The sequence below is a fragment of the Manis javanica genome, chromosome 1 (assembly GCF_040802235.1).
Source record: "Manis javanica isolate MJ-LG chromosome 1, MJ_LKY, whole genome shotgun sequence".
Classification (NCBI taxonomy): domain Eukaryota; kingdom Metazoa; phylum Chordata; class Mammalia; order Pholidota; family Manidae; genus Manis; species Manis javanica.
Genome location: NC_133156.1, coordinates 203111081 through 203135395, shown reverse-complemented (window position 1 = coordinate 203135395; position 24315 = coordinate 203111081). Strand labels below are relative to the sequence as shown.

Below are 24315 nucleotides of genomic sequence, written 5' to 3'. Positions count from 1 at the left end.
CAAGAAAAAGCTTACCTCAAGCTAGAAGTGAGAATAGGAAGAGTCTATATGGCAGAACATGAATCTGGGAGTTTACTCACAGTGTTATGGATTCGTTATTCATCCCTTGAAAAGCATTTCCTGGTATGGTGGTTATGTGTAAGTTATCACAAATTTCCCTTGAGGAATGAAACAAGAAATATTTACTTTCCAAATTTTAGCTGCAAATAGGAAACTTATGCATAGCAATCAGCGTAGTACTTACAGAATGAAATTAAATTCAGAGGAGAAGATCTTTGTAACATCTGGAAGCTTTCGGATGCCTGTGTTACAGATGCTCCTGTGATTTGGCCCAGGGTGGGGATGCGGCACAGAGTATATAAAAGTGATTGTTATTGAGACATAAAGATAAAAGCAGTAGAAGGGCACTTTGCAAATACTGTTTTCACAGTAAATGAAAAAATACTGAGTTTGGTTTTATCAGGAACACTTTAAGCTATTGAAGGTTGTCAGCATTTCATAGTGTCTAACACCATGGGAGAAGTTGCTCTAATGACTCTTATTTAGAGATCTAGGGGTTAGGACTAAACTTTCAGGTCTTTTTCATTTATGTTTGTATTTCCAGCCTGTCTTTTCCTATTATATCAGTTGTATTTTCCTATGGTATTGCATTCCATTTCCTCTTGGTAGTTAATTTATTTCCTCCTGTTGATAATTCTAGAAAGCATCCCTCTTTGGAGGCATCCTTACTTTGGAACAGGTTTTAACTTGGATGCTTCAGAAAGATGACTAATCTCCATGTGAGAAATCCATGTCCTTCATTATTAAAAATCTCCCTTTATTTAGCTACTTTGTGATTCAGAAAGTTCTTTCTTCTATCTCTCTGAAATTATTAAACATTCTTTTGGTTATTGGAGCTACTTGAGGGTCCCCTTTTTTCCCTCTCACCTTTTATTTGAACTTCAAAGAAGAGAGAGGCTTCAGTGATAGGTTTAAGTGAAGGATATTTTATTACACAAAAATGGGACCCCTTTAGAGGGGTCCAGGCATCTGGATTTTCCCCAGCCAAGCTTTAAATTCACCAGCCATGGACAGTTGACAGAGAACTCTGGACAACTGATAGGAACTTCCTGGCACCATGGAAACAATGTGAGGGAGCCAGGTCTCTTTTTGGCCCTGTCTGGTTCTCCTCTTTCCTGTTCCCCCAGACCACACTGAGTCCTTGCCCTGTCTGTGACTGGTGACAGCAGTGTCAGCAGTGTGTGTTTAGACTGTAGGGCATACTGGAGTTATGGGAATATCCGGTTATGGGGGTAAAAATGCTATTTAATAAAGACAATGATTCTTAGGGGCTGCAGCAGTTAAGTTTGGTTCTGGGATTTTCTTTAGAGGAGCTCCTGAGACCCCCTGGGGATGGAAATCGTGGTTGATGCTGCAGATGCTTATGGGTCCTGTAGACCCCTTGGAGGTCTGGAAAAGCAGAACACCTGGGTCAGGAATTGTCCAGCATTAGAGTTGACAAAGGAGCCTCTCTCGTGCCAGCAGCAGCTCCCGTAGGGGTCCCAGAGCAAGACTGTGCAGATGATATGGAACACCAGAGAGATGTCCCCCCCCACCCTGTCTCCCTCTTTTTTTTGCAAGTGGTAGCAGTTATGGACTACCCATCCTCTGCAGACTTTATGAAATTTATCAGGAAGAAGAGAGAGAGAGACATCTATGTTAGAGGGAATTAGATTTTGTGTGTGTGAATAAGTAATTACCTGTTATGTGAGAAGATGCATAGTGGTAAATTTGTGGATTATATCAATTTTCAGGAATTTTGGTTTTGCTGGAGTATAATGGTATTTAACTTAGAATTCTTACTAGTGGTCTTAATAAGAGTTAATAGGAAATAGAAAATAATGATTTAGTTTGTATGTCACATTGCCTACCTCAATGAAATACTTAAAAAGTTTTCAGTTAATGAATGAATGACCAAATGAGGTAAAGGAGATCAGTAATTCTCAACCAGGGATGGGGGTCATACCAGACTTGCCTCTGCCACTTTTACCTATGCTCTGTCTAGATGTAGAACACTTTACCTTAGAGTTCTGACTTACCCTTCTTAAAGTGTTATGACCTCCCCACCCCATTCCCACCAACAGCTTTAAAAATCACTGCAAAGGGGTGATATTCTTCTTGTGTGTTTGGGACAGAGAAAATGTTGGGAACCACTTAGACATATTCAAAAGCATCCAGCTTGGTGACTGACAGGAAATACAGATTAAATTTTAATCAGAGTGCTGAAGTACACATACAAATAATGCTAAGTTTATGGTTTAATTTTTTTCCCAACCTCTTAATTGTTTTTTCATCAGACTCTCATATTTCCTCCCCAGTTGCTTAAAAAGAAAAATTCCTTACAGATATTTTAACCGGGGAAGATTTGTAAATGCTCCAGGCTCAATGTACTCTAGGTTTTTGGTGTTCTGGATTAGTCTGTAAAGAGAGAGGGAAAAACAGGCAGCAGTTTAATAGATGTGTATTGTTTGGAATGTACAAGACCAAGGATGCTGGCTGAAAATGGCATCAACAAAGTCAAGTGATGTTCATATGCTTTAGAGGAGCTCCTGAGACCCTGGGGATGGAAATGGCATGGTGAGAGACAGTTGGCTATTGCCTGCAAGCTCTGCTCTCCACCTCTTTCTGAGGCTGGTGTGAGCACCATAGCTGGCAGTATGTGCCGTCCCCTCCCCCCAGATCTGGAGCCTGTACCAATACCCAGGGCTCCTGGCCAAGTCAGCTCTGCCATGGAACCTGAGGGTAATGGGAGATTCTGCTCCCAGGAGAGATGAGCAGATTGGCTACTCTCCCTTGAAGGCCAACTGGTCTTCCTACTGGGCTAGCAGCCACACTGACCAGTTATCCAGATGGGCACTCAGTCTTTGAAATAGCCCAAGGCAGAGTCCAAAGGCTTGAATTTTGGGGACTTAACACCCATTCTAAAGATAATTTGTTTCATGATAATGCCTGCTCTTCTAAGTTCTCTGAGCTAGTGTTCCCTTCTTTAAAATTGGAATAATAATATGTACTCTAACTAACTCATAGGTTGGTAGGTACTGAGTCATAGAATAAGTAGAGATAATGTACAAGGCAGGGCTTTGCAAAGTATAAAAGTATAGCCATAACAACATAGTGGTCTTAGTACCCTTCTCCCTAGTTCCCCAGTGACCTGACCCTTTAAGAAATAGTCACGTTTGCCAGATCGTGTCTACTTTAGATTCAGTAAAAGGCTGGTAAATGCCTTTGGCTTTCTTGACCCATGCAATAACCACCTGAGGAAAAGATAATTACTCTTCTATAGAGAAAATACAGTGTAGTGGTTAGGTGAACAGACTCTGGATATACATATGGTTTTACTGATTGTCTGACCTTGGATATACCACTTAAGGCTCAGTTTCCTCATAGGGCAGTTTTGTAGAGAAAATAAGCGTATCTGGTCTACAGTAAGGCCTCAGTCATGGTAACAATCATTTTTATAGTTGAAATCAGGAAGTGATTTGTCTCTAGTGACACACCTGAGAGGCAGCAGAACTTAGAAGTGAACTCAGTTTTTCTGAATCTAAGTCTAGTGCTCATTCCACCTTACTATAGTTACTTGTCACTTACCTATTTACATCTTGTATATCCTTTTGATTCTTTATAAGTGAGTGATGTTTTGTTGCAATTATTTTTACAAATTGAGTCAAGCAATTATGGGCCAGATAAGGCATGTAGGTAAGATGGAAGGAACTTTTACCTCTTAAGGATCTTTTGGGGTCTGACCTTAGACCACTCATCCATCCACCTGTTCATCCATCTATCCATTCATCCATCCATCCATCCATCCACTCACTCAACAAAATTTATTGAGCTCCTACAAGTGCCAGGCATTGTTCTAGGTGCTGGGCATACAGCTAGCTGTAAGCAAAGCAAAGAGCCTGTATGGAGCTAACATCCTAGCCTCAGGGCCTTCCTTGGGAAAAGTTCATAAACTTTCCCACAGAGCACTTTTTTTTCTTTCTGTTGATAAATGTTTCTTTGCATCATGAGCAGATTTATTTATCTATCTTAAGCTGCTCCGGTGGTTCTCAGTATAAGCTGTGCTTCAGCACCAGTTGGAAGTCTGTTAAAACTGCAGTTTTCCAGGTCTGGGATAAGACTCTCATCTATAATAGTAATAACCCTTTATGAAATTCTACTTCACAGCCAAGTCCAGACTATACCTTTTGTTAGTTTTGATTATTAATTGGTATTAATATTAAATACCCTTTATTTTTTATTTCTGCATGATCATTCGGTGAGTTAGTCTCATCAGCCTGGCTGCACTGTCATCTCGAGGGGGAGATTCCTATTTTACCTCCTCTGCATACTACCAGGTTGAACATGTGGTAGGTACTCACATACTTAGCAACTAATTATTCTCTTCAGATAATTGTGAATTGGACCATTCATAGGGAGGCTTTGTGGTATAGGGGGAAATGCACAGGCTTTGAACAAAGGCCAGGGTTTAATCCCAGCCCTGCCATTGTCTAATGTGCCATATTGGTTAAGTTACTAACTGCTCTAAGCCTCCATTCCTTCCCCTGAACAAAAGACGCAATTATCCCACTTTGCAAGGTGGCTGTGAGGATTAAATGACACAATCTGAAGGAAATAAATCCCAAGCACAAGTGCTTAGAAAACATTTGTTGCTATCATCTTTCTCCTCTTAACTTTTGAAACTTCTATGTAGATGAACTTTGTAGAAGCTCAGGTTTGGGACAAATAAAACAGCAGTAAGAAGCTTGGTGTCTTATGTGACCTGATTTCTAGTCCCAGATCTGACAACTAACTTGATGTATGACATCAGGCAAGTCAGTTAACCTCTGGGCCACAGGTTCATCATTTGAAAATAGAATTGAGCCAATTGGAGGAAATTGATACTTCAGAGGAAATTGTAAATTGGAGGAAAATGATAATTTGGAAAAGATTATTTTTAAGAATTAATTCTAAAACATCACAGTAACAACAATAAACTAAGTATACACACGCCCAACACAGGTTACATGGTAGGTTCCCAAGAACCATTTTCTGAATAAATCAATATGCCCAAACAGTCCCCAATGAACTAATTCATGATCTCGAAGCTCCTATCCAAATTTTTCCACTGCCCCAAGTACTCTATACCCTCCCTTCCATAAGGTAAGAGCTCCTTGGCAGGACTCCACAATGTCAATTTTAATTTCCAACTTTGTATTGTGATGTTTCAGAGTTTATTCAGCTCCCAGGGAGAAGCGGGTGTCACCATGGCAACCTTCAGGCCACTACAGTGAGAGAAATTAGTGACTGCCCAGGCCTAGAGATTGCTGTAGTCTTTTTCCTCTTGGATTCCTAGCAGTGGATGCTCGAACACAAATACTGAGTGGGCTCCAGCCAGCAAGGGTAATAGTGTACAGCAATAAACTATCTGTTAGCTGATGCTTACATTTCAGACAAATTGAGGAGGCTGTCAAAGGCATTAGCTTCTATGTTTTGCAGGGAATCACTCTGAGAGATTTCACTAGGGGAGAGAAAAAAAAAGTATAAGAAGAAACATGAAAGGACTGACCATATCCACATGAATATAAGCTGTGTGTGTGACCCAACAACTGGGGGCTCCGTTGTGCCCTTTTAAAAAAGAACAAGGATCCCATAAGTTGCCCTGGCATCATAGAGTGCTAACAGCATCTCCCTTTCAGAACACTGATGGCATCTAAAACCCAGGTGCAGTTGAAATGCACATTTCAGTAACCTGTTTATGTGACAGGTGTTTTCCTTGTTTATGACTCAAGAGTCACAGATTATTAGAAGTGGACAGGCCCTTTGAGAAAATCTAGTCAGATTCCCTTGTTTTACAGCTTTGGAAATTGAGGATCTGAGAGGACAGGCAAATGTGCTTAGAGGAAGGTTCAGGACCAGGATCAAGATGTCTGTGTTCCTAGCTCCATCACTCTAGTGAGGTTTTAATTTGGGTTACATTCATTGCTTCGTAACTCTTTACCCTTTTCCCAAAATCCTGTTCTGAGGCTCTTGCAAAGGGTCAACTCCTTCAATGTCCTTCTTGGATTGTAACTGTCTATTTATTTGTTTTTCTCACTCTGCTAGCAAATTAAGGACAAGGAATATGTCCTATTCACTTCTGAATCCCTGGTGGCTTCATGTTGCCTGGCACATGGGGTATGAATGAATGAGTGGATTAATGAATAAATAGATTTGTTAAAAGAACTCAAACATAAAGGAACCAGCTTTGCCATATACCACTCCCAAGCATGTAAGTAATGTTAATGTTACTCCAAACTCCTAACATAGGCTACCATTTGCTGACAGCTGAGAAGAAAGTCTTAAATTCACAAATGGTACATTTGCATGTTTCTAAGGTTGACATTCCCTGAAGGCTTCAGATTTGATAAGAGCTTAAGCCCACAGAAAGGCTGAGTTTAAGGCAGTTAATGTCTTTTATGAACAACACAGTAATGGATTGTTCCTGGCCTGATTCATTTTATTCCTACTTAATGATTTACTTATTTAGTTATGGTTGCTTTTCTCACCAAGAGGTCTTAATGTGTTAAAAGTTAACAAAATTCTAAAGTTAAACTTTGAGAACAGAAGAGTAAGTGTTAGCTTCAAGCAAACTGTCATTTCTGTAACATGCAGTGAATTTCCTATAATATGCACTCATTCTTGTGGAATTACTTTTAATATCCTCATTCTTGCTAATACCCTAAAGTGCAGTGAGAGGTTCCCCAAGGAGCTAATATCACAGCTTAGCATCTTCTTTATAGATGAAAATCTGCTTAGAAATCCCACTCTATTGTTAAGATGGAGATGTTTTCTGGGAACTAAATGGACTCTGAGGTCCTTTGGCTCAGACTAACATTAAGGAGGATGCTCCAATACTGGGACTCATGAGCAAGTTCTCCCTCCATGCGTAGGGTGTTGCGCCCTAGAAGCTGAGACCTGGGAAAAAGGATTGAAGTTACATCTGACACAAATGTGAGATCACCCTGCATTGTCAGGCTGCTTTATAATTTTGATAAATGCCTTTTATCAGTACAGCTACAAATACTATGTTTCTGTCTTACACTTTTATTTTAGATACAAAGATTATCTTCTAATGTACAATAAACTTCTAACACATTTTCTTCTGTGTGGGTGTTACCTAAAAATGTGACACAAGGGAATAGCTACTTTAGCAGAATTTTTATGATTGGAACCTATTTTCTTTTCTACTGGAGAAGTTTATCATCACTTATCAAAATGCATTCAGTTCATTGAAGCAAGGTTAATTATCTGGATTTTAATGACTATTGAAAATCATACCTTTCTTCAAAGGTCTCTAGTTATTATTTGTACTGTAAAGATAAAAATAGCAAGGTTTCCTAAACACAGTTTCTCTCCTAGAAAAAAAAACGATTCCCTTTTAACTATGTTTTTTCTTAGAAAAAATTTTATTATTCCAGTTATGAATTTCTTTTGATATGCAGTATCTTACTTACATTTTTACGATCTCATTAAGTCCTCTGAAAGCTTGAGATGGGATTACTTTAATAGGGAGATAGGTGAGTGATCTAGAAAAGAAAAAAGGAAAACTAAGAATTTAAGATATAAGACTGGGTGCTTTTTAAATTCATGAATTAAGTGTGTGTGTGTGTGTGTGTGTGTGTGTGTGTGTGTGTGTGTGTGTGTGTGACTACAGAGTTCCAATAACTGTGTTTAGGTTAAGAATCCTATCTTGTAGCAATAAAGAGACATGCCATGACTCATTCTTGTTCTTTATCAAAGAGTGTGTAATTTTGTAGTTAAGATCCTGAACGTTGGAATCAGACACACCTGGTTCTCTTTACCTCCCTACTCTCCCACTTCTTTGCTGGTGACCCTGAGATATGATATCCCTGTTTCAGTTTCTTCTTCTATAAAATTGGAATAATTCCTATTTCACAATGTTGTTGTGATGATTAATCAAGATAACTTGTGTAAAGGACAGGGCTTGGCACCAAGTAAATAGTTAATGAATAGTTCTGGAGTAGCCCTTTGGCTTGGTTGTGAGAAGATGGAAAAGAAACTATTTTGGTTAAAGAAGAGAATTGGAAGCCAGGCAGGCAGAGAAGGGAAGATTTACTAAGATCATGTTCCTATTTTGATCTATACCATATTCCCCAGGCAGCCTGTTTCAATATTATCCCAATCAGATCACTTTGCTCCTACAGTTAAATCACATGGGCATCTCATGCCATTTTTGAACATCTGTAAAGCATCTCCTTCAGGCACTCCCTTAAATCCAGAGGAATAATCTAAGTGTCTTGAGTTGAGATCAAAGTTATGCATTATATAAAGTTTGAGAATAGAGCTTTAATGCAACCATAGCAAAATCAGAACAGAATGTTGTATGAGTGCTAAAGGAACCTGGGTTAAGATAACTCAGGAGAGAGCATCTAGAAGGCAGGGATGAATGTTCAACCAACGGTTGTCAAATATCTGTGATGTTTCAAGGTTTTGACCCAGCAACTGGCAGAGAAGGGGGGAGTGGTTCAGGATATCTTAGGTTGGAAGTGAATACCAGGACTATGAGAACACAGATGGGAGATCTGCCTTGCTTTTCATGTGTCTATGCAGTAGAGACTGCTTCAGCTGCTAGGAAAGAGCACCTCCTCCATGAAGAACAGATTTGAATCAATGACATGTCTCACAGACCTGTCTTACTGGTGTAAGATGCTGTGTGGGTTGTGCACACCCACCTACAACCTTGTTTTATACACTCAACAGTGATGTGATGTCGGTATTTCCCTTGATAGCAGAAGAAATTGATCATGAAGCAATTAAGTAACCTGAACAGGTGACACTGGATAAGCCGACTAAGCCCAAATGTTCTTTTCACTGTGTGATAGTGGGCCAAAGTAAGTGACTCCTAACCCACTCAGCTTTATTGGGGAATAATTGACAAATATGATTGTATTTATTTGAAGTGTACAATGTGATTATTTGATATATGCATACTTTGTGGAATGATTAAAAGATCAAGATAATTAACACATCTGTCACCTCACATAGTTAACTTTATTTTTGTAGTGAGAATGTTTAAAATCTACTCTCAGCAACTTTCAAGTATTCAATATCATAGTAACTATAGTCAACATGCTATGCATCAGATATTCAGAACCTACTTTTTTTATAACTGAAAATTTGTACTCTTTGACCTACATCTCCCTATTCCCTCTACCCTGCCTTACACTGGCAACCACCGTCCTATTTTTTGTTTCTATGAAATCTGTTTTTCTTTCTTTTTTAGATTCCACATATAAGTGATAACACACAGTATTGTCTTTCTCTGTGTGGCTTATTTCTCTTAGCATACTGCCTTATAAGTTCATCTACCCTGTCACAAATGGCAAGATTTCCTTCTTTTTTATGGCTGAAAAATATTCTGAAAATTAATATTTTCTTTACCTATTAATCCATTTAGGTTGCTTCCATATCTTGGTTATTTGAATAATGCTGCAATGAACATGGGATGCAAATATCTCTTAGAGACAGTGATTTCATTTCCTTCTGATATATACCCAGGTAGTCTTCTCTCTCTCTCAGTGAGCAAGGTGGAGGGATAAGTATTGTAACTTTGCTTCTCCTGAGAGGAGGCAGGCTCACTCTTGCTATTCCTTCTGCAAAGCAGCTTACCAGCATTTCCTCTCTAGGGACTAATGCAAAGAAATTTCATTTCAGAAAAATGCTTTTACTCAACAGTCTCTTAGAGATGGTACTAGAGGAAGTAATCTAAACTCGGTTCTCTGATTTTATATCCTGAAGGCAGTCCACCAAACACATCGTTCAATACCCAAACTTATTTAACAGGGCATCTGAGAAGAACAGGGACAGTGGGGGGTAGAAATCTTATGACGGCATTTTTGTTTCCTATATTTCTTCTGGAATCATGTCTGCTTGGCTTACTGATTAAAAACACAGTTTTATTGCTCTCTGCACTGCTAAGTCAATAAATTTCCAGAAGGAAAGCTATATTCTACTGTACCTCATGCAACATCAATAAAACTGACAGCCAAATTCTGATTCCAGAATCTTTATTGCTGGGGATAATGCAGTGAAGAACGTATTTTGGAGAGTGTTTACATAAAAGCTTTAGCTGAATTCTTCAGAGGTGTTTATTCATGCAAATGGAGCCCAGAAGCTGGAGCCACTCAACAGGCAGCCTCTTCCTCCAAAAAGGAGTACAACCCAGAAGAGCACTCTGGCTCAGATTTGACCAGGGAGGTTGCCTGAGCTTTGATTGATGGAGGGATGAGCGATGGGGAGCAAAGATTGGACAAAAGTGAGAGAAGCTGTAGATCATGCACTGGTGGACCCCAGTGACTACAGAACAGCCCTAGTGCAAGCTGAAATTTTTCAGAGTTGATGTTGATGCTGCCGAGCAGGAAAAGGAGCAGTGATGGAGGTAAAAAATAGAGTTCCCATCATGTAAGAGCCATTGGAAGAACAGCAGACAGCTTTGTGGATGTGGCTGGAGCAAGAAGAAGGCCTGGGGGCCAGAAAATGGGGAGAGAAGTAGGGTTAGACAGGTGCATCAAGCTTTTTAGAACAGATGTATTTTCATAAAGTGATGTAGAGAGTGTGGTTCGATGAATCCAAAAACTATTTTTCCCACTGACTTATATTTTTATTTTTGACATGCCATGTCTTCATTTCTGCTTTGCCTTCAACAAGCAGCAGTTTCTAAGCATTCAAGTATCTGCCGCCTGTATTTAAATGTTTGTCTATGTGGTTTGTGATTTGTTAATAACCATTCGAATGTACTCCCTTTGAAGAGGCTCCCTTCCTTGATGACTGAATGCTTCTGTGATTATTTCCATGAAGTCATAAAACTTTTAGCAATGTGAACAATTGTCTCAATAGTCCTGCAATTCTACTCCTGTATAAAGTCCAAAGAAATTCTCACATTGATACTTAAGGGAACCTATACAAGAATTTTCTTCACAGCATTGTGGCATCAGGCAACCTGGGTGTCTACTACTGAGTGAAGGAATGGTAAAGGGTGGATTGTGCAACCCTAAATAATAGGTTGGCAGGTAGAAGCAAGAGTCTAAAGGCACACCAGAGCAGTATGCGTGGATCTTAGAATCATGGTGCTGAGAAAAATGAGAAATTAATGATATATGTAAAATATTACTTATAGAATTAGAATACATACATACCAAATGTTAGACATTTTAAAAGAAAACATAAATATACATTAGGATGATTGCCTATGGTGAGTTGAAAGGAAGTAAGGGAAAGAGAGAGAATAAATAACTAAAAACAGAGAGGGACTTTGAATGGACCAATGCTAATGTTCTTTGAATGAAGAAGTATGATCAATTTGATCCTCTGTACCTGGGAGACAAATGGAGAAGACAAAATGTTCATTTTGGTGTTTTGAGTACTCCTCCCCCACCTTCCCTTCCTTCCCTCCTTCCTATTCTTCCTTTCTCTTTTTGAAGTTAGGCCTACATGTACCCCAAGAATTTTGTGAACTTCAGGAACTCTTGGGGAAAGATCAAGTTAATACTGTTTGATAAAGAGCAGAAGCCAAGGATAACTGGGGAAAAAAAGGCCAAAGGCAAGGACAGTTCAGCAGCTCTGCAGTCCAGGGTCAAAAAATAGAATGAAAGCTATTTATAAAGCAAAGCAAAATAAAAGGGGAGGCAGAGCTTTTTCTGTCTCAGATGAAGAGTCTGACACCCCCAAACTATTCACCTCAAATGTGTGTCATGAACCAGGGATTCTGGGCAAATGTAGGTTAGACTGGCAGGACTGAGAGTTCTCTCTGCCTCCTGAATAGTGAGTGAGACGGCTTTGGATGTGTATGGTGTGGAACCCTCAGCTACTTGTATTTATTACTTTTGACCATCCTTTTTACAATTTTAAACTTTGGTTTTTAAATGAATGGATGATACAACCCAGGTTACACTGGATAATGGCCAAATCCCACCTTGCCCAAGTGCCTTTAAAACAAATACTTAGGTTTGATGACAAAGGCTTCTCATTAATCCTGTCGGCAAGTCCCAACCCTTCCAGTTATTGGTTACATGGAAGCGGTCTCTAATCTTAAACATAATTTGAAGGTTCATGAACAAGCCAGTGAGCTTGATGAACTTACTAAGGTGAAATCCTGTGTCTTTCTTCATTGTCTACACTAAATCCAACAATATTTGGAGGCAGGAGTGCAGCTGCGCTGCCTTGAATTACATTTGCTCATACCAAGCTGATGCTGGTGCTTTTTTTACCTTGATTCCTTATCCTGTAGCCTGCCTGGTCTTCCCAGAGTCATCTGGGAATGATGCCCCTGCCTTCCCTTCTTCTCAATCACCAGATCTTGATCTCTGTATCTCTGTCTCTTAGAAGACACTGCTGATCCAGAACAGTTCCTAGCTGCTGTCGGTTAGGGTCACCCTAGTATCTATCACTGCTGGGTTCTGACTTTCAGACTGGGCTGCTGGCAGGAATGGGGACCCTGTGCTGGGGTTGCCCAGTACAGTTGGGTTAGTTCCTGTAGTGGACGCTGTGTGAGCTGCCAAAATCACACATTAGAACTGAGGCACTTATTCTGCCAGCTCCTGGGAGAGAGGGTAGCTGAACCTCTCAGCTGAATTGCTTTCCTGGAATTACCCTCAACATACGATTGCCATGTCACCCAAGATCATGTCTTCTCTCCTGGGCAGCCAACATCCAATGACTGGTCAATGTACAGAATAAAGACCCTGCTCCTGTGCCTCAAGATGGGATACTCTGTAGGTCCATCCCACCTCTTTCCATTAACTTTCACCTCAGCCCCCTGACTCACTCCCCTTCCCAGTCAACCCCAATTGTCAAGCCACTCTACATCTTGTGTCAGAGCTCAGAAATGGGACAATCTATAGATAAGTAAATAGCATTCAGATAAACCTAATCACCTTGAAGAGGATGGTGCCACATTATCAGGTCCTCCCTAATTATTTGTACTGTCTCTTAGTACTGAAGGGTAGAGCCTGGGCCCTGCTTTTTATTCTGAGTTTAATAATGCAGATGACCTTGGAAGGAGCCAGTTCATCTAGTTCATTGTCTTGTTAATGAACCCTCAAAATAATCTTAGCTGGGGAGTTTCAGAGGCAGGAGAGCACTGTGCCTCTTTCAAAGAAATCCAAAATTTGGAAATCTCTGCTTATAAAAACCTGTCAACTAGGAGGCATTTGCATTATCAGAGGGCTCTTTGTTCTATAGAGGATTCTATGAAAGATTCTTTTAAATAGCAAACTACCTAATTAACTGGGAAATGTGCTTCAGTTGACACACTCTCTCCTTTTAAAGACAGGTATTGCATACAGCCAGTCACAACTGTAGGTTTCCCAACTTGCCTTGGATTTTAAGAGCTTGGAGTGCATAATGGTTCCTGGGGCAGGACCGCCTTTTGAAGCCCATAGGTTGAGCGCAGCTAGAAAGAGACAAGGGCCGGGGTAGCAGTCCAGCACCAGTCTGAAGTCCCCAAAGCCTGGGCAGGGTCTTCGGTCACTTTGCTGTAGCCTTTACTTCCTGCCCAGCACAGCAGCAATGAAATACTTTTATTCACTTCCCTCTAATTGTTTAGGAAAACCATCTATATTATTGATTTAAGAAAGCTATGAACATCCATCCATCTTTCACAGACAATTAGTTTGTTGTTAGAGCTATTTACCCCGAATTTTAAAACACTTCAAAATCAGAGGGAGGGAAAAACAGAAATCAGAGATGGTCAAAACTTTCTTTTTGAATTTATTTAAATTCAAGAGAATGTTAATGTTTTTATTTATTACATAATACCTTGTTCTACATTGAACAGAGACTTAAGAATTTCTGTGTTCTTTTCAAAGCTGCTCAGTAATTATAATAAACCTCTTGGAATCGAAATCAAAGTGGCTTTCCCCTTGCCAGATGATTTTAAATCTTTGTGGTTTCAAATGTATTGATCTCTTTAGTAACTTCATTACTGGGTGCATCTTCATGTATTGGCCTCTTATTCTTCAGCACTTGCCTGGAGGGAGCTGAGGTGGAGGTGGTAACCAAAATGTGAAGTCAGCATAGATGTACATCAGAAAAAATCGGAACACTCCTCACAAATACATCAGGTGGTTTTGTTATTGTCTGACCACTCCTTTAGGCACTTACTGTATTGCCTGAAGGAATCAGAGTGAAAGGGCTGCTTACAAGTGGTTTGGTCCAACTCCTTATTTTACAGATGAAGAATCTGAAGTTAGAAATGTGAAATGACTTCCCTGAAACCACATGGAAATTCAGGGGCAGATCTCGGCTAGAACATAAGTCACTCCATTCCTAGTCCAGTGCTGTGTTCTTCACTAATCAAATGACATCAGCACTGTTCCTTTAGGGGTTTGTTGACACACCTGCTACACAGGCCTCTGATTAGCATGTGAAAACCTAGGTTTCTAACAGAGCCATCAGCTTTTTGAAGGCATGTGCTCACAGAATTTGACTTCAAAGACACAGCTCAAACTCCAGTTTCTCCATGAAGCATCTGAGCCTACCAAAGTGGTTTTCTCTCTCCTCTGTACTCCTCAGTACTAGTGATTATGCAGGGTTTTCCTTCACTATTATTGGAGAATGTGCCAGGTGCGCTGTATGAATGTTTCCTCTGTTCCATCACTGAACACACCCAGCCCCTGGTAGATTCTGCCTAAACACTGTCTCTTGCTCTAAGCCCCTTTATTCCTTTTCCACTGCCACTCTTCCTGGCCATTCTTGTCTCCATCTTAACTCTTTTATAGCCACTGAATTGGTTTCCCATCACCCCATGCTAGGTTTCTCCTGCCAAGTCTAGGTCACTCTCATACTCAGGTATCTTCTTTGCCTTCCCTTGGCCTGTCTGCTTGTCTAAAAATGTCTCAGTCTTGCCCTCAAGGCCCTCCGCATAAAGGCTCAAACTTCATTTGCCACTATTCACCCACCATTCCCCTGACATAACCAGTACACTAAACCTGTGCTGTCCAGTAAGGCAGCCACTAGGCACATGTGGCCACTCAGTGCTTGAAATATGACCAGTCCAAGCTGAGATGCATTGTAAGTGTAAAATACGTACCAGATGTCAAAGGCTTGGCAAGAAAAAAGATGTAAAGTATCTCAATAAATTTTATATTGATTATATATTGAAATAATATTTTGTACATTTAGATTAAATAAAAAAGTTTATTAAAATTAATTTGACATTTTAAAAACTTAAAAAAATGTGGCTATTAGAAAATTAAAATTACATGTGACCAACATATTTCTACTAGATAGTGCCTCCCTCCTGGACAAATCAGACTATTGTATTTCCTGAACTTGCTCCATACTTTCCTGCCTTCATTCACTTTAGTCTGCTGGGCACATTCTACCCTTGGTTAAAAACCTCTGTCTCAGGTGCTGTGGACTTCATGGAATGTGTCTTTACCACCAATCACAGGTGCTTTCTCTCTGGAAGCAGGACAGTGGTGTAGCAAAGAGTACAGACTCTAGAGCCAGACTGCCTGGGTTCCAGTCATAGCTTCATTCCACATCTATAAATTGATGATGAAAGTCACTACCCCAGGGATTTTTGAGATTAAATAAGAAAATGTTTATATAATACCAATACAGCATAAGAGCTCAGTAAGGACTTTTAATTCTTAGCTGCTTACTGTGAAGGACTCAAGCTACCTGAGCTATGCCTGGTGACAACTGCTTTCTTACTTGTGGCAGGAGGTTAGGGGATGGGACAGGGTGGGCTCAGTACTTTGGAATGGACTCATAATCCTGTTTGTCATGGGTCACCCTCAAGTCTATAAAATGCCTGTGACTTGTCCCTGAGTCCTGACTCTCTGCTGATTATACACAGAACAACTGAGAGGGAGGGAAAACACTTCTACTTGGTACTTTGCCTTTGGGCTCAGGTATCTCTTATAGGCCCCACCTGATAGCCTTTTAAAGAAATGGTAACAACCTTGCATTAAATATTTCAACTCTAGGGAGCTACTCTGCAGAGTTCTCATTTGCTCACTGATTTAGAAAAGTTCAGTCCATTGAAACTCTCCCTGGAAAGTGCTATTTGAGTGACTCTTCTTTCCAGAGCACCCAAGAAACTGCGAGTATATAAATTATAACGTGAACCAAGATTTTCAAGAAGATTCCTTGGATAATGGATTTTCCAAGTCATTTGTGCAACAACTAAATTAAAAAAACATAAAGCCTCAGAGGAAAAAAGTAAACACTTCTAAGCTTTTATTCAAAACCCATTTAATGTTTTGTAGGGACACAAAGCAAAATGACCCAATCTTTACCCCCTAAACTAGAATTCTTCTAGCAATAATATAACATGACAAGAATAACTCTGGTAAATAAAAATACATGTTGAATTCTCCCTGGGGAATGTCTGCATCATCTGTAATGATTTCTCAAGAATATATTTTAGAAGTAGAGCATATTATGTTGTCAGGGCAGTGACACTGCACAAATGCTTCAGGGAGCTCTTTCTCTACAAGCTTCTCTTTCCAGACACTTAAAAACTTTTTTTCTTTTTTTAGTGAGTCTGTAAAAAGCTGGTTGCAGTCGATATACCACATACTTTTAGTTCATCTGAGGATGGGTTTGAGTGCCTGAAAGTACTGGCATGTGTGCCTTCACTTTTCAGTAATTCAGACACCAATTTGTACGATTTCCTGGCTTAAAAAAAAAAAGAAGTCTTCTGGAAGGAAGTCACTGCTGGGTTGCATCAGAGTAGAAGCATCTCATTGACTGGGCTCCATGTTCCTGCTTCAGGGTGGGGTATGAGGCAATCAGACTCTCTCTTTGGAGATATAAACTTGTAATAGTCAAACAGGAGTGTTTGGAGCTGATTCATTGTAAAGGTGGAATCTAAAGAGAAGCTCCCTGACCTCTTGCTGCTAAAATGCTAAATTTTCTGTAATCTTGCCCATATCCTCCTACCTCTTTATTCTTCTAAGTTAACCTCTTATGGTTAAATTTGTCAGAGTTGATTTCTTGTGCTTGCAAATGAGAAAAGCCTTATTCAGAGCCCCGTGCAAGGTTTTCAGGGGGAAACAATCCACTGTTTGATGATTCATAACAGACAGAGCATGTGCTGTGGTCAGTTAGAGACTAGAAGGCTTTGGATGGTGATTCCCTGTGGCCTCTGTAATTTGGTGTCAAGACCAGAACTGAGCTTCTGGGATAACCATGTTATCCTGGCTGCCCTAGTAGAGAGTGAGGCTTAAAGAACTTCAGCCCAAATGATACCTTCACCAAGGTTTCTTTGTTATTCTGGCTAAAAGGGATGGCTCCCTCCTCTGAACTTTTACCAGACTTTGTAACCTTCATCTGGCTTTTATCATATTCTGCATTTGTCTGTGTTCATCTTAGAACTAGTTCTCTCTCTCTTGTGGCCGGAAGACAGTAAACTCTTGGGGAACAGGGGCATGTCAATGGATCTTGCATGTTGTCCTGTACATTTCAGTACATAGTTCCTAAATGGTCAACAAGTCTGGCCTGAAGGTTTTCTATGCACCCAGCCTGAGGCTTAGGGATGTGGAATGGGTAAAGAAAGGACTCAGAATAGGCTTGGGTGCTTTAGCTGAGCAGATAGGACTGACGTAATTGAACGCTAAAAGACAGCCTGTGATCAGATGTTACGTGGCATGTTTGAGAAGCAGCTCAGCCTGGGCTGAAAAGACCAGTGTATCAGACTTCAGGAAATAATGAGCTCTGCTATTTTGGAATTCTAACTTATTCACCTTCCAGGCTGAGTAGACCTCGTGGGTCATTTCCTACAATTAACACCTTCCAGGGACAAAACTATTCCATCAAGCTTGCCCCTTGCATGATAGATATTTACTGTTCAACCTCATACATGGGCAGTGGGTTTTCTAGTTTCAGCATCATCAGATAGTTCCAATAATACTTTGTAGTTATGTGAAACCTTTATTTCGAAGTACTTTTAGCTCTGCTATCTCATTTATTTTCACCACAGTCAGCTCCATTCAGGAGCAGGAATCATCACGCCCCTTTTACAGACAGCACAGAGGTTTTATCACTAGCCTGAACCCACAGGGCCAATTAGGGAAAGGAGACCTGGTGCTAGAACTCAGGTCTGCCTGGGCTCTGTCCTATTGATCAATTCAGGTAATTTGGGGGCTGTGTTAATTTAAACCCTACCCTGTCACACTAGCACATTCCCACCCCTGTGAGCTCAGAAATGCTGTGTGTGGCTGCTCCTGATGTAGAATTAGGGACCAGGAGTCACCTTATTTCATCAGAGTCAAGGACAAATTTAACAGCAGCAAGGGATAAAACCTTTGTTCTGAAAGTTGATTTTTAGTTGTAAATTGGACTTGTCTGAATTTGGTTTAGGTGGCATTACGGAGCTGTGGTTCAGGGCTGCAAAGAGCAGCTGTGAATGGTTTGCTGGCTGGGAAGAAGTGCTATTTCCCAGTAAGGCTGAAGCTGGGTGTAAATGAGAACCATGTGGAGAAACTGCTAGAAGCTGCCCAACAAGTCAGAAAGCCCACCTGTCTGGTGGGTGGGATTATTTTAATATCCTTCTTAAAAAAAAAGAGCTGGGGAGAAATTTGCTAAAATTTGCATTAAATCTGATTTTTGCACACCAAGGTGAGCTTCCAGAACAGAATACATATGCTCCATGGAGCCAGCCCTCCCAGGTCTAGAAGTGAACAGCAGGGCCTTTCTTCACAACCATGACTCAACTGGCCTTAAAATTCCATGTTTAAGATCAGAGTTTCATATGGCCATGACAATTTTGGTGCGGCTACTCTGGGAGATTATATTTTAGAAAGAAAGCTTTTGTGCCTCCTTTTAACACATGAAAAGAAGCCAAATTAAGGGGCTCGGGAAAAAGAGGTGGATAAAGGCATAGATTTCCACTGCAGGTGGGAGAAGGAGAAAGACATTCAGGAATGATGTCAGGAGACTAACATCTTCCTGTGACATTAGACTAATGGATACAGCACATTTTATCCTTGCAGAGTCTCTGAATTGTGTCTAAACAATAAAGTCTAAAAGTTGTGCTCAGTAGGCACAACATGCAAAAATAAATTGCCATTATTATTATTAGCATTTTCTTATTAACAGATTTTCAGAAGCTGTTTCCATATCAAGCAGATCAACTTTTCTGTTGTCATAGAGATAAAGATCTTTATATAACCATGGGTAAGGTGAGATTTTTTTTTCTTTCTCCCTCATTGCAGTTGTCTGGAACTAATAAGAAAAGGAAAAGGAAAATTTTAAAATCAGTTTTTTTTTCTTTTACTCTCCCCCAACCCCACCCCCACACACACCCTGCATTAAAACAAGTAAACACATGACAGACTATATTTTGTGTCATATTTTATATTTTAAATACCTAAATTTTTCATAAAATATGGAAGGGATAGAAAGATGAATGATTGAACAATGACATTTTCAAAGTTTGCAAGCAGTAGGCTTGTCAATGATAAACATTTATAATCTATATTCCTTTCTTTTCTTTTAAAACCAAATAGTGGACTTCAGATGGAAGTCTCAGAGGGCAGGACCACCATGGCATGAAACGATTAAAACATAAACTAGGAATTATGGAAGGGCTGATGATGATCTGTGGCACTTGCCTCCTTCAATCCCCAGAATTGAGGGTGCTTCCCATCTCTCTGCAGAATCAAACCCTGTGGATAACTTAATGCAAGACCACATCCCTCTTTCCCTCTTCAGGGAAGCCTTATCTCATAATTTCAGTTCTCTTCTCTTGATGAACTCCTGACAACTTGTTGTTTATAGCATTTTTCTATCTTGCAGTTACTGCTTACCATTTCATTTATTGTCAAGAAAAAAGGATTTCAATATGAGCACATTCAGTTATACTGTCCTTCACCTCAATGTTAAATTACACCTTTACCTATCTGTCTTCTTCCTCCAGGACTCAGAAGTATCCTCTTTCTAAGATTAACCCTTATGATTTGAGACTGATGCTCTCTGCCCACCCTTACTGAGATCTTACTCCATCAAATACCATTCCTCTCCATCCCCTGTATCTTTAGTCTGTTCTTCTCCACAGATTCCTTTTTCCTCTCTGAAGACAAGCAAAACAAAACAAAATGAAACTTTTCTCAGTTTTGTTTCTTGTCCACATGTCTCAGAGTTTGGGGTTTTAATTTGATAATTGTCTTTTGCAATAAACAGGTATGTGTATCTGTATGTCTGTGTGGAGAGGAGGGGATAAGTATATGGCACAAGGAAGTTTAAAACACACTTCTTACTTTCCAGAAGATTTATCATCCATGGAGAGCAATACCTGGGTTCTCAAACTTAAGCGTGCTTCAGAATCACCTGGGGAGCTTGTTGCTGGACCACATCCTCAGAGTTTGATTCAGTAGATTGGGATGAGGTCATCTCTAGTTATCTGATCCTCAGGAATCCCTTTGTGATCCCCTTGTGAGGGTCAGCATGCTTGCTGACCTAAGAGGTCTAAAGCTCTAGGAGAGGACGCTCCTGGTCTGGATGCCAAGATAGTGCCCAATAAAGGAGTCATCAGAGATTCTTCAGAATCCCTGTGGGAATAGCAAAGGGCTTCACAACCTAGACATCTAGCTCCTTTCTGGATGTGAACAGTACTTATATTGTGCCTGCTTCCCACCTCCACCCCCAAACCTAGTCAGCCCTATCAAATCTTATTGAGGGGGTTCTAGACTTCTTTGAACTGTGCTGTGGGGCAGTGAGGCAATTTGTTTTGTTTTGCTCTTTTCACTTAAGCCTTCTCCAGGTAAGAGGTACTCTCCTGGGGCCAACATGGGGTGGCAGCAGGCACTACTGAGAGGTCTCAGTTGAAAAGAGACCTGAATCTGAAAGAAGCTGGGACTTGGCTCATTCATTCCTGCCTCCCCCCAGGGAGACCTCCACTTAGTGCCAACTTTGATGAAGCTGGTAATCTTCTTACAGAGACAAGCAAATATAAAAAGATAATCAACAGATAAAGTCCTATCTTTTCTACTCAATAGCTGTGGGATCTTGGGCAGGTTATTCCATTTCTTTGGATCTCAGGTTCTTGTAATCTGTATATTAAGTTCCAGGCAAATGAGAAAGGCTGTTAGTGGCACAGTCATTCATAAGATCAAGATGGGAGGCGTGTCAGGGAAGGACAAAGGCTTGGACTTGGAAGACAGGTTCCACTGATTTTTTTGATTGAAACCAATTCTATCAGCATGGTCCTCACATTCAGGGAACTGAACTGACTAGATAATTAATAGAAACTAATTAATATAAACCCCTCAACCTTTAAACTGTGTCCTCAACCGCAAATGTTCCCTGAAGCCTAGTAACTCTTCCAAGGGAGAGTCTCAGGAGGAAGGGGCAGTTCCCTCCATGAAGTGGGCTCCTGACAGGCTGCAGGAGCCCAGGGAAATGGGGAGCTCTCTTTCTTCCCACCGCATAGAAGAACATAACCTTCTATCACCTCTAATGGTTAAACCATAACCAAGACCTCAGCCAGCCTGGTGCCTTTTGGATACTTTTATGGTATTCTTTCTTTCTTTTTTTTTTAAACAGCTTTACTGAGATGTAAATTCATATACCTTAAAATTCACCATGTACAGTGCAATGGTTTTTAATGTGTTCATGGGATTGTGAAACCATCACCACAATCTAATTTTAGATAATTTCATCACCACAAAAAGCAGCACCCATTAGCAGCCACCAGGCCTTTACCCCAACCTGTTGACTACTCTGCTACTTTCTAACTGGACATTTTATATAAACAGATTTAATGTGTGGTACCTTTCTCTAAATGCAAGAAAAGAGACCTGGTGACACTCTGATATACTGGTACTAAGTGCCCCCTTTTCCTCTTCACCCCATCACTTCAGCAAACAACGCCCTCCATACAATTCCCTTAACCATCTGTGCTTGCAGAGGCTGCGCTGGTCTGCAGGGGGTGGGACACAAGGCCTTCCGTTGATTAGACATCTAGATGGGAACGCAAGTACATCTGGGGCAGGGGTGGAGCAGTGGCCTACATGCTAAGGTGTAGGTGGGCACTGGTTGTGGGAGGCAGCCCTCCAGCAGTTCACAGTGAGTGACCCGGTGCACCCCTTGCCGTGGAGCCTGAAAACCCCATTCCTAGAGGACCACAGGGTGCCAGAGCTCACTGTAACCTTCGCCAGTCTGGTGGGCGCATGCGTCAAAGACCATGCAAGACTTCTCTGGGCAGAGAGCCGCTGACTGAGGAGCATCATACGTGTTTCCTTCCCTCAGCCTCAGGGAGTAAGGCCTTCCCTGTGGCTTCTGGGCAGTTCTACTCCCCTTGCCTCAGCCCCAGGTAGGGAGAAAGAGCGGGCGTGGGGCCGCCAGGGTCTGGAGGGCGCGCCAGCGGGCAGAGCCAAACCAAAGCGCGGGGCACCGACGGCAGAGTCCTAAGCTTTGGTTCCTCCTCATCCCAGAAGGTGGTGGCGTTCGATATGGCGAAGCGTTTTCTCCAAGCTTCCAGATAAAGGGGAGCAAAGAATAGGGAGGCAAGGTGTCCCGGAGCGAGCGAGGGTCCCAGGCGGGGGCGCCGTACTCACAGTCTGGCGAGGCCGGCGCGCGGGCCGGGGCAGCGCAGGGCGCCGCGAGGCAGGCAGCTGCACGGCTCGGGGCAGCGCCCCCCGCGCAGCGCCTCTGTCAGCGGCCGCAGGAGCAGGAGCGCCAGCAGCGCCGGGAGCCGCATGGCCGGCGAGCCTGAGCGCGAGCTCTCGCAGCGGGGCCCGGGCCGCGGACGGGGCGCACGGCGGCCCGCGTCCCCGCCGCGCTCCCCGCCCCCTGACGCGCTCCCACTCGCTCCCGCGCGGGCTCGCCCCTGCCCGACTGCGGGCGCCCGCGGTGGGTATCTGCAGCGGCCAGTGACTCTGTCCCTCTTTGCTGCCGCTGCCCTGCCCGCTACATCTGCAAGTGACCCTCATTATGGGAGATAGTGTGATGAACGCCCTGGATAGGATAAGGGGTGGGGAGTTGTGAACTGGCATCCTGGCTCAGCTGTAACTGAGTTGAGTGAGTCCCTGAACCTCTATTATTTCAGCTGTGAGGGGACAGACGGGTACTTGCATACCCACATTAGGAGTGAAAGTGCCCGGGTCCCGTGCTACTTTCACTCTCAGCCCCAAATCATTTCCTTTTCTCTCCCACCAACTAACTCCCTTCATTCTCCAAGTAATGTCTGTTCTCCCAACTTCCCAAGTCGTCTCTCTGTGTTTCTCTTGGTGGTAACCACTTTCTTCCTTATTGTGTGGCGATTTGTAGATTGTGAGGTCCCTGAGAGCAAAATCCAGTTCAAATTTAGTTTTGTGTTACTGGCTTCTACATGATAAGTACTCAATAAAGATTTGTTTAATGAATGAAACTGCTGTAATAATGTATGGCAGCTGTCCCAACGGGAGGCCCAGGATAGGCTAGACCCTGTAATTGATGCTCTCCCTCATATTGTCTAAGTTTCACAGTAAACTAGCAGGGTGTTTGCAATAAGAGAAGTGCTGTCCTGAGAGATTACATGACTTCCCTGAAGTCACACAGCTCTTAAGTAGTGGAAACCTGTTTGAGCTCATGTCTATCACACACTTTCTCCTACCAATGCAAAAAATGACTGGTTTTTTTTTGCATACCAATGACTTGGAAAGGAGACAAACTTTTATGGTTAACTATGGGGATTCATAATTGCCCCTATTTAGTTCATCATTAAAACACTTTTCCTTTCCTCCTTCCAGGGACTCTGGAAATCCTAGAAGACTTGCTGGAAAAGGTAGACTTTGAGAGCTGGGAAGGTGTCTAAGACTAAAGAGACAGGAAATAAAAGAACAGATTTCTTTCTTTCTCCTTTCTCAAATTTGCCCTGGGAAGACAAAGCTCAAGAATCCTTACTAAGGACTCTGAATGAAGCTTAGGAATTTTGATGCATTTTAAAAGAAACCTGGTGTCTGCAAGCATATGCACACATATAGTGTTGTGTGTGTGTAAAATTGCTGGATTGGTTGCAATGTTAAGATTTTTTTCTTTTTAAAGAGCAATATATTTTAAATTGGGTGGTAATGAGCAATTTCACAACATCATGTATACTATTTTTCTTTGTGCCTCACTAGATCAAAACTCAATGGCACTTGGTGTCACATTAAGACACGAGTTGGAGGAAGTGAGCAAAGTAATAAAAATACCTCAAGTAGAATAGAAACATTTTCTGATTTTTGAATACATACCTGCTATACCATCACTGATATTTCTCTCTCAAAAGCAGTAGTTTTACCTTTTTCTCAGGGGAAAAGGTGA

At 41.5% G+C, this 24315-nt stretch overlaps 1 protein-coding gene across 10 annotated transcripts in view; it reads right to left on the bottom strand.

The window, feature by feature from the left end:
- LHCGR (luteinizing hormone/choriogonadotropin receptor) overlaps positions 1–22822 on the bottom strand; it is a 51106-nt gene extending 28284 nt beyond the window's left edge. For 9 of the 10 annotated variants that reach the window (XM_073213442.1, XM_073213424.1, XM_037024425.2 and 6 more), the window contains exons 1-6: positions 22587–22822; positions 7515–7586; positions 5465–5539; positions 2383–2457; positions 245–319; positions 81–158 (exon numbers count right to left, since the gene is read on the bottom strand). In XM_073213442.1, coding sequence (XP_073069543.1) covers positions 81–158; positions 245–319; positions 2383–2457; positions 5465–5539; positions 7515–7586; positions 22587–22729 — 518 coding nt within the window. In that variant the 5' untranslated portion in view covers positions 22730–22822. The remainder of the gene's footprint in view (positions 1–80; positions 159–244; positions 320–2382; positions 2458–5464; positions 5540–7514; positions 7587–22586) is intronic. The other variant, XM_073213433.1, reaches the window with a different exon arrangement.
- Positions 22823–24315: the final 1493 nt, after the last annotated feature.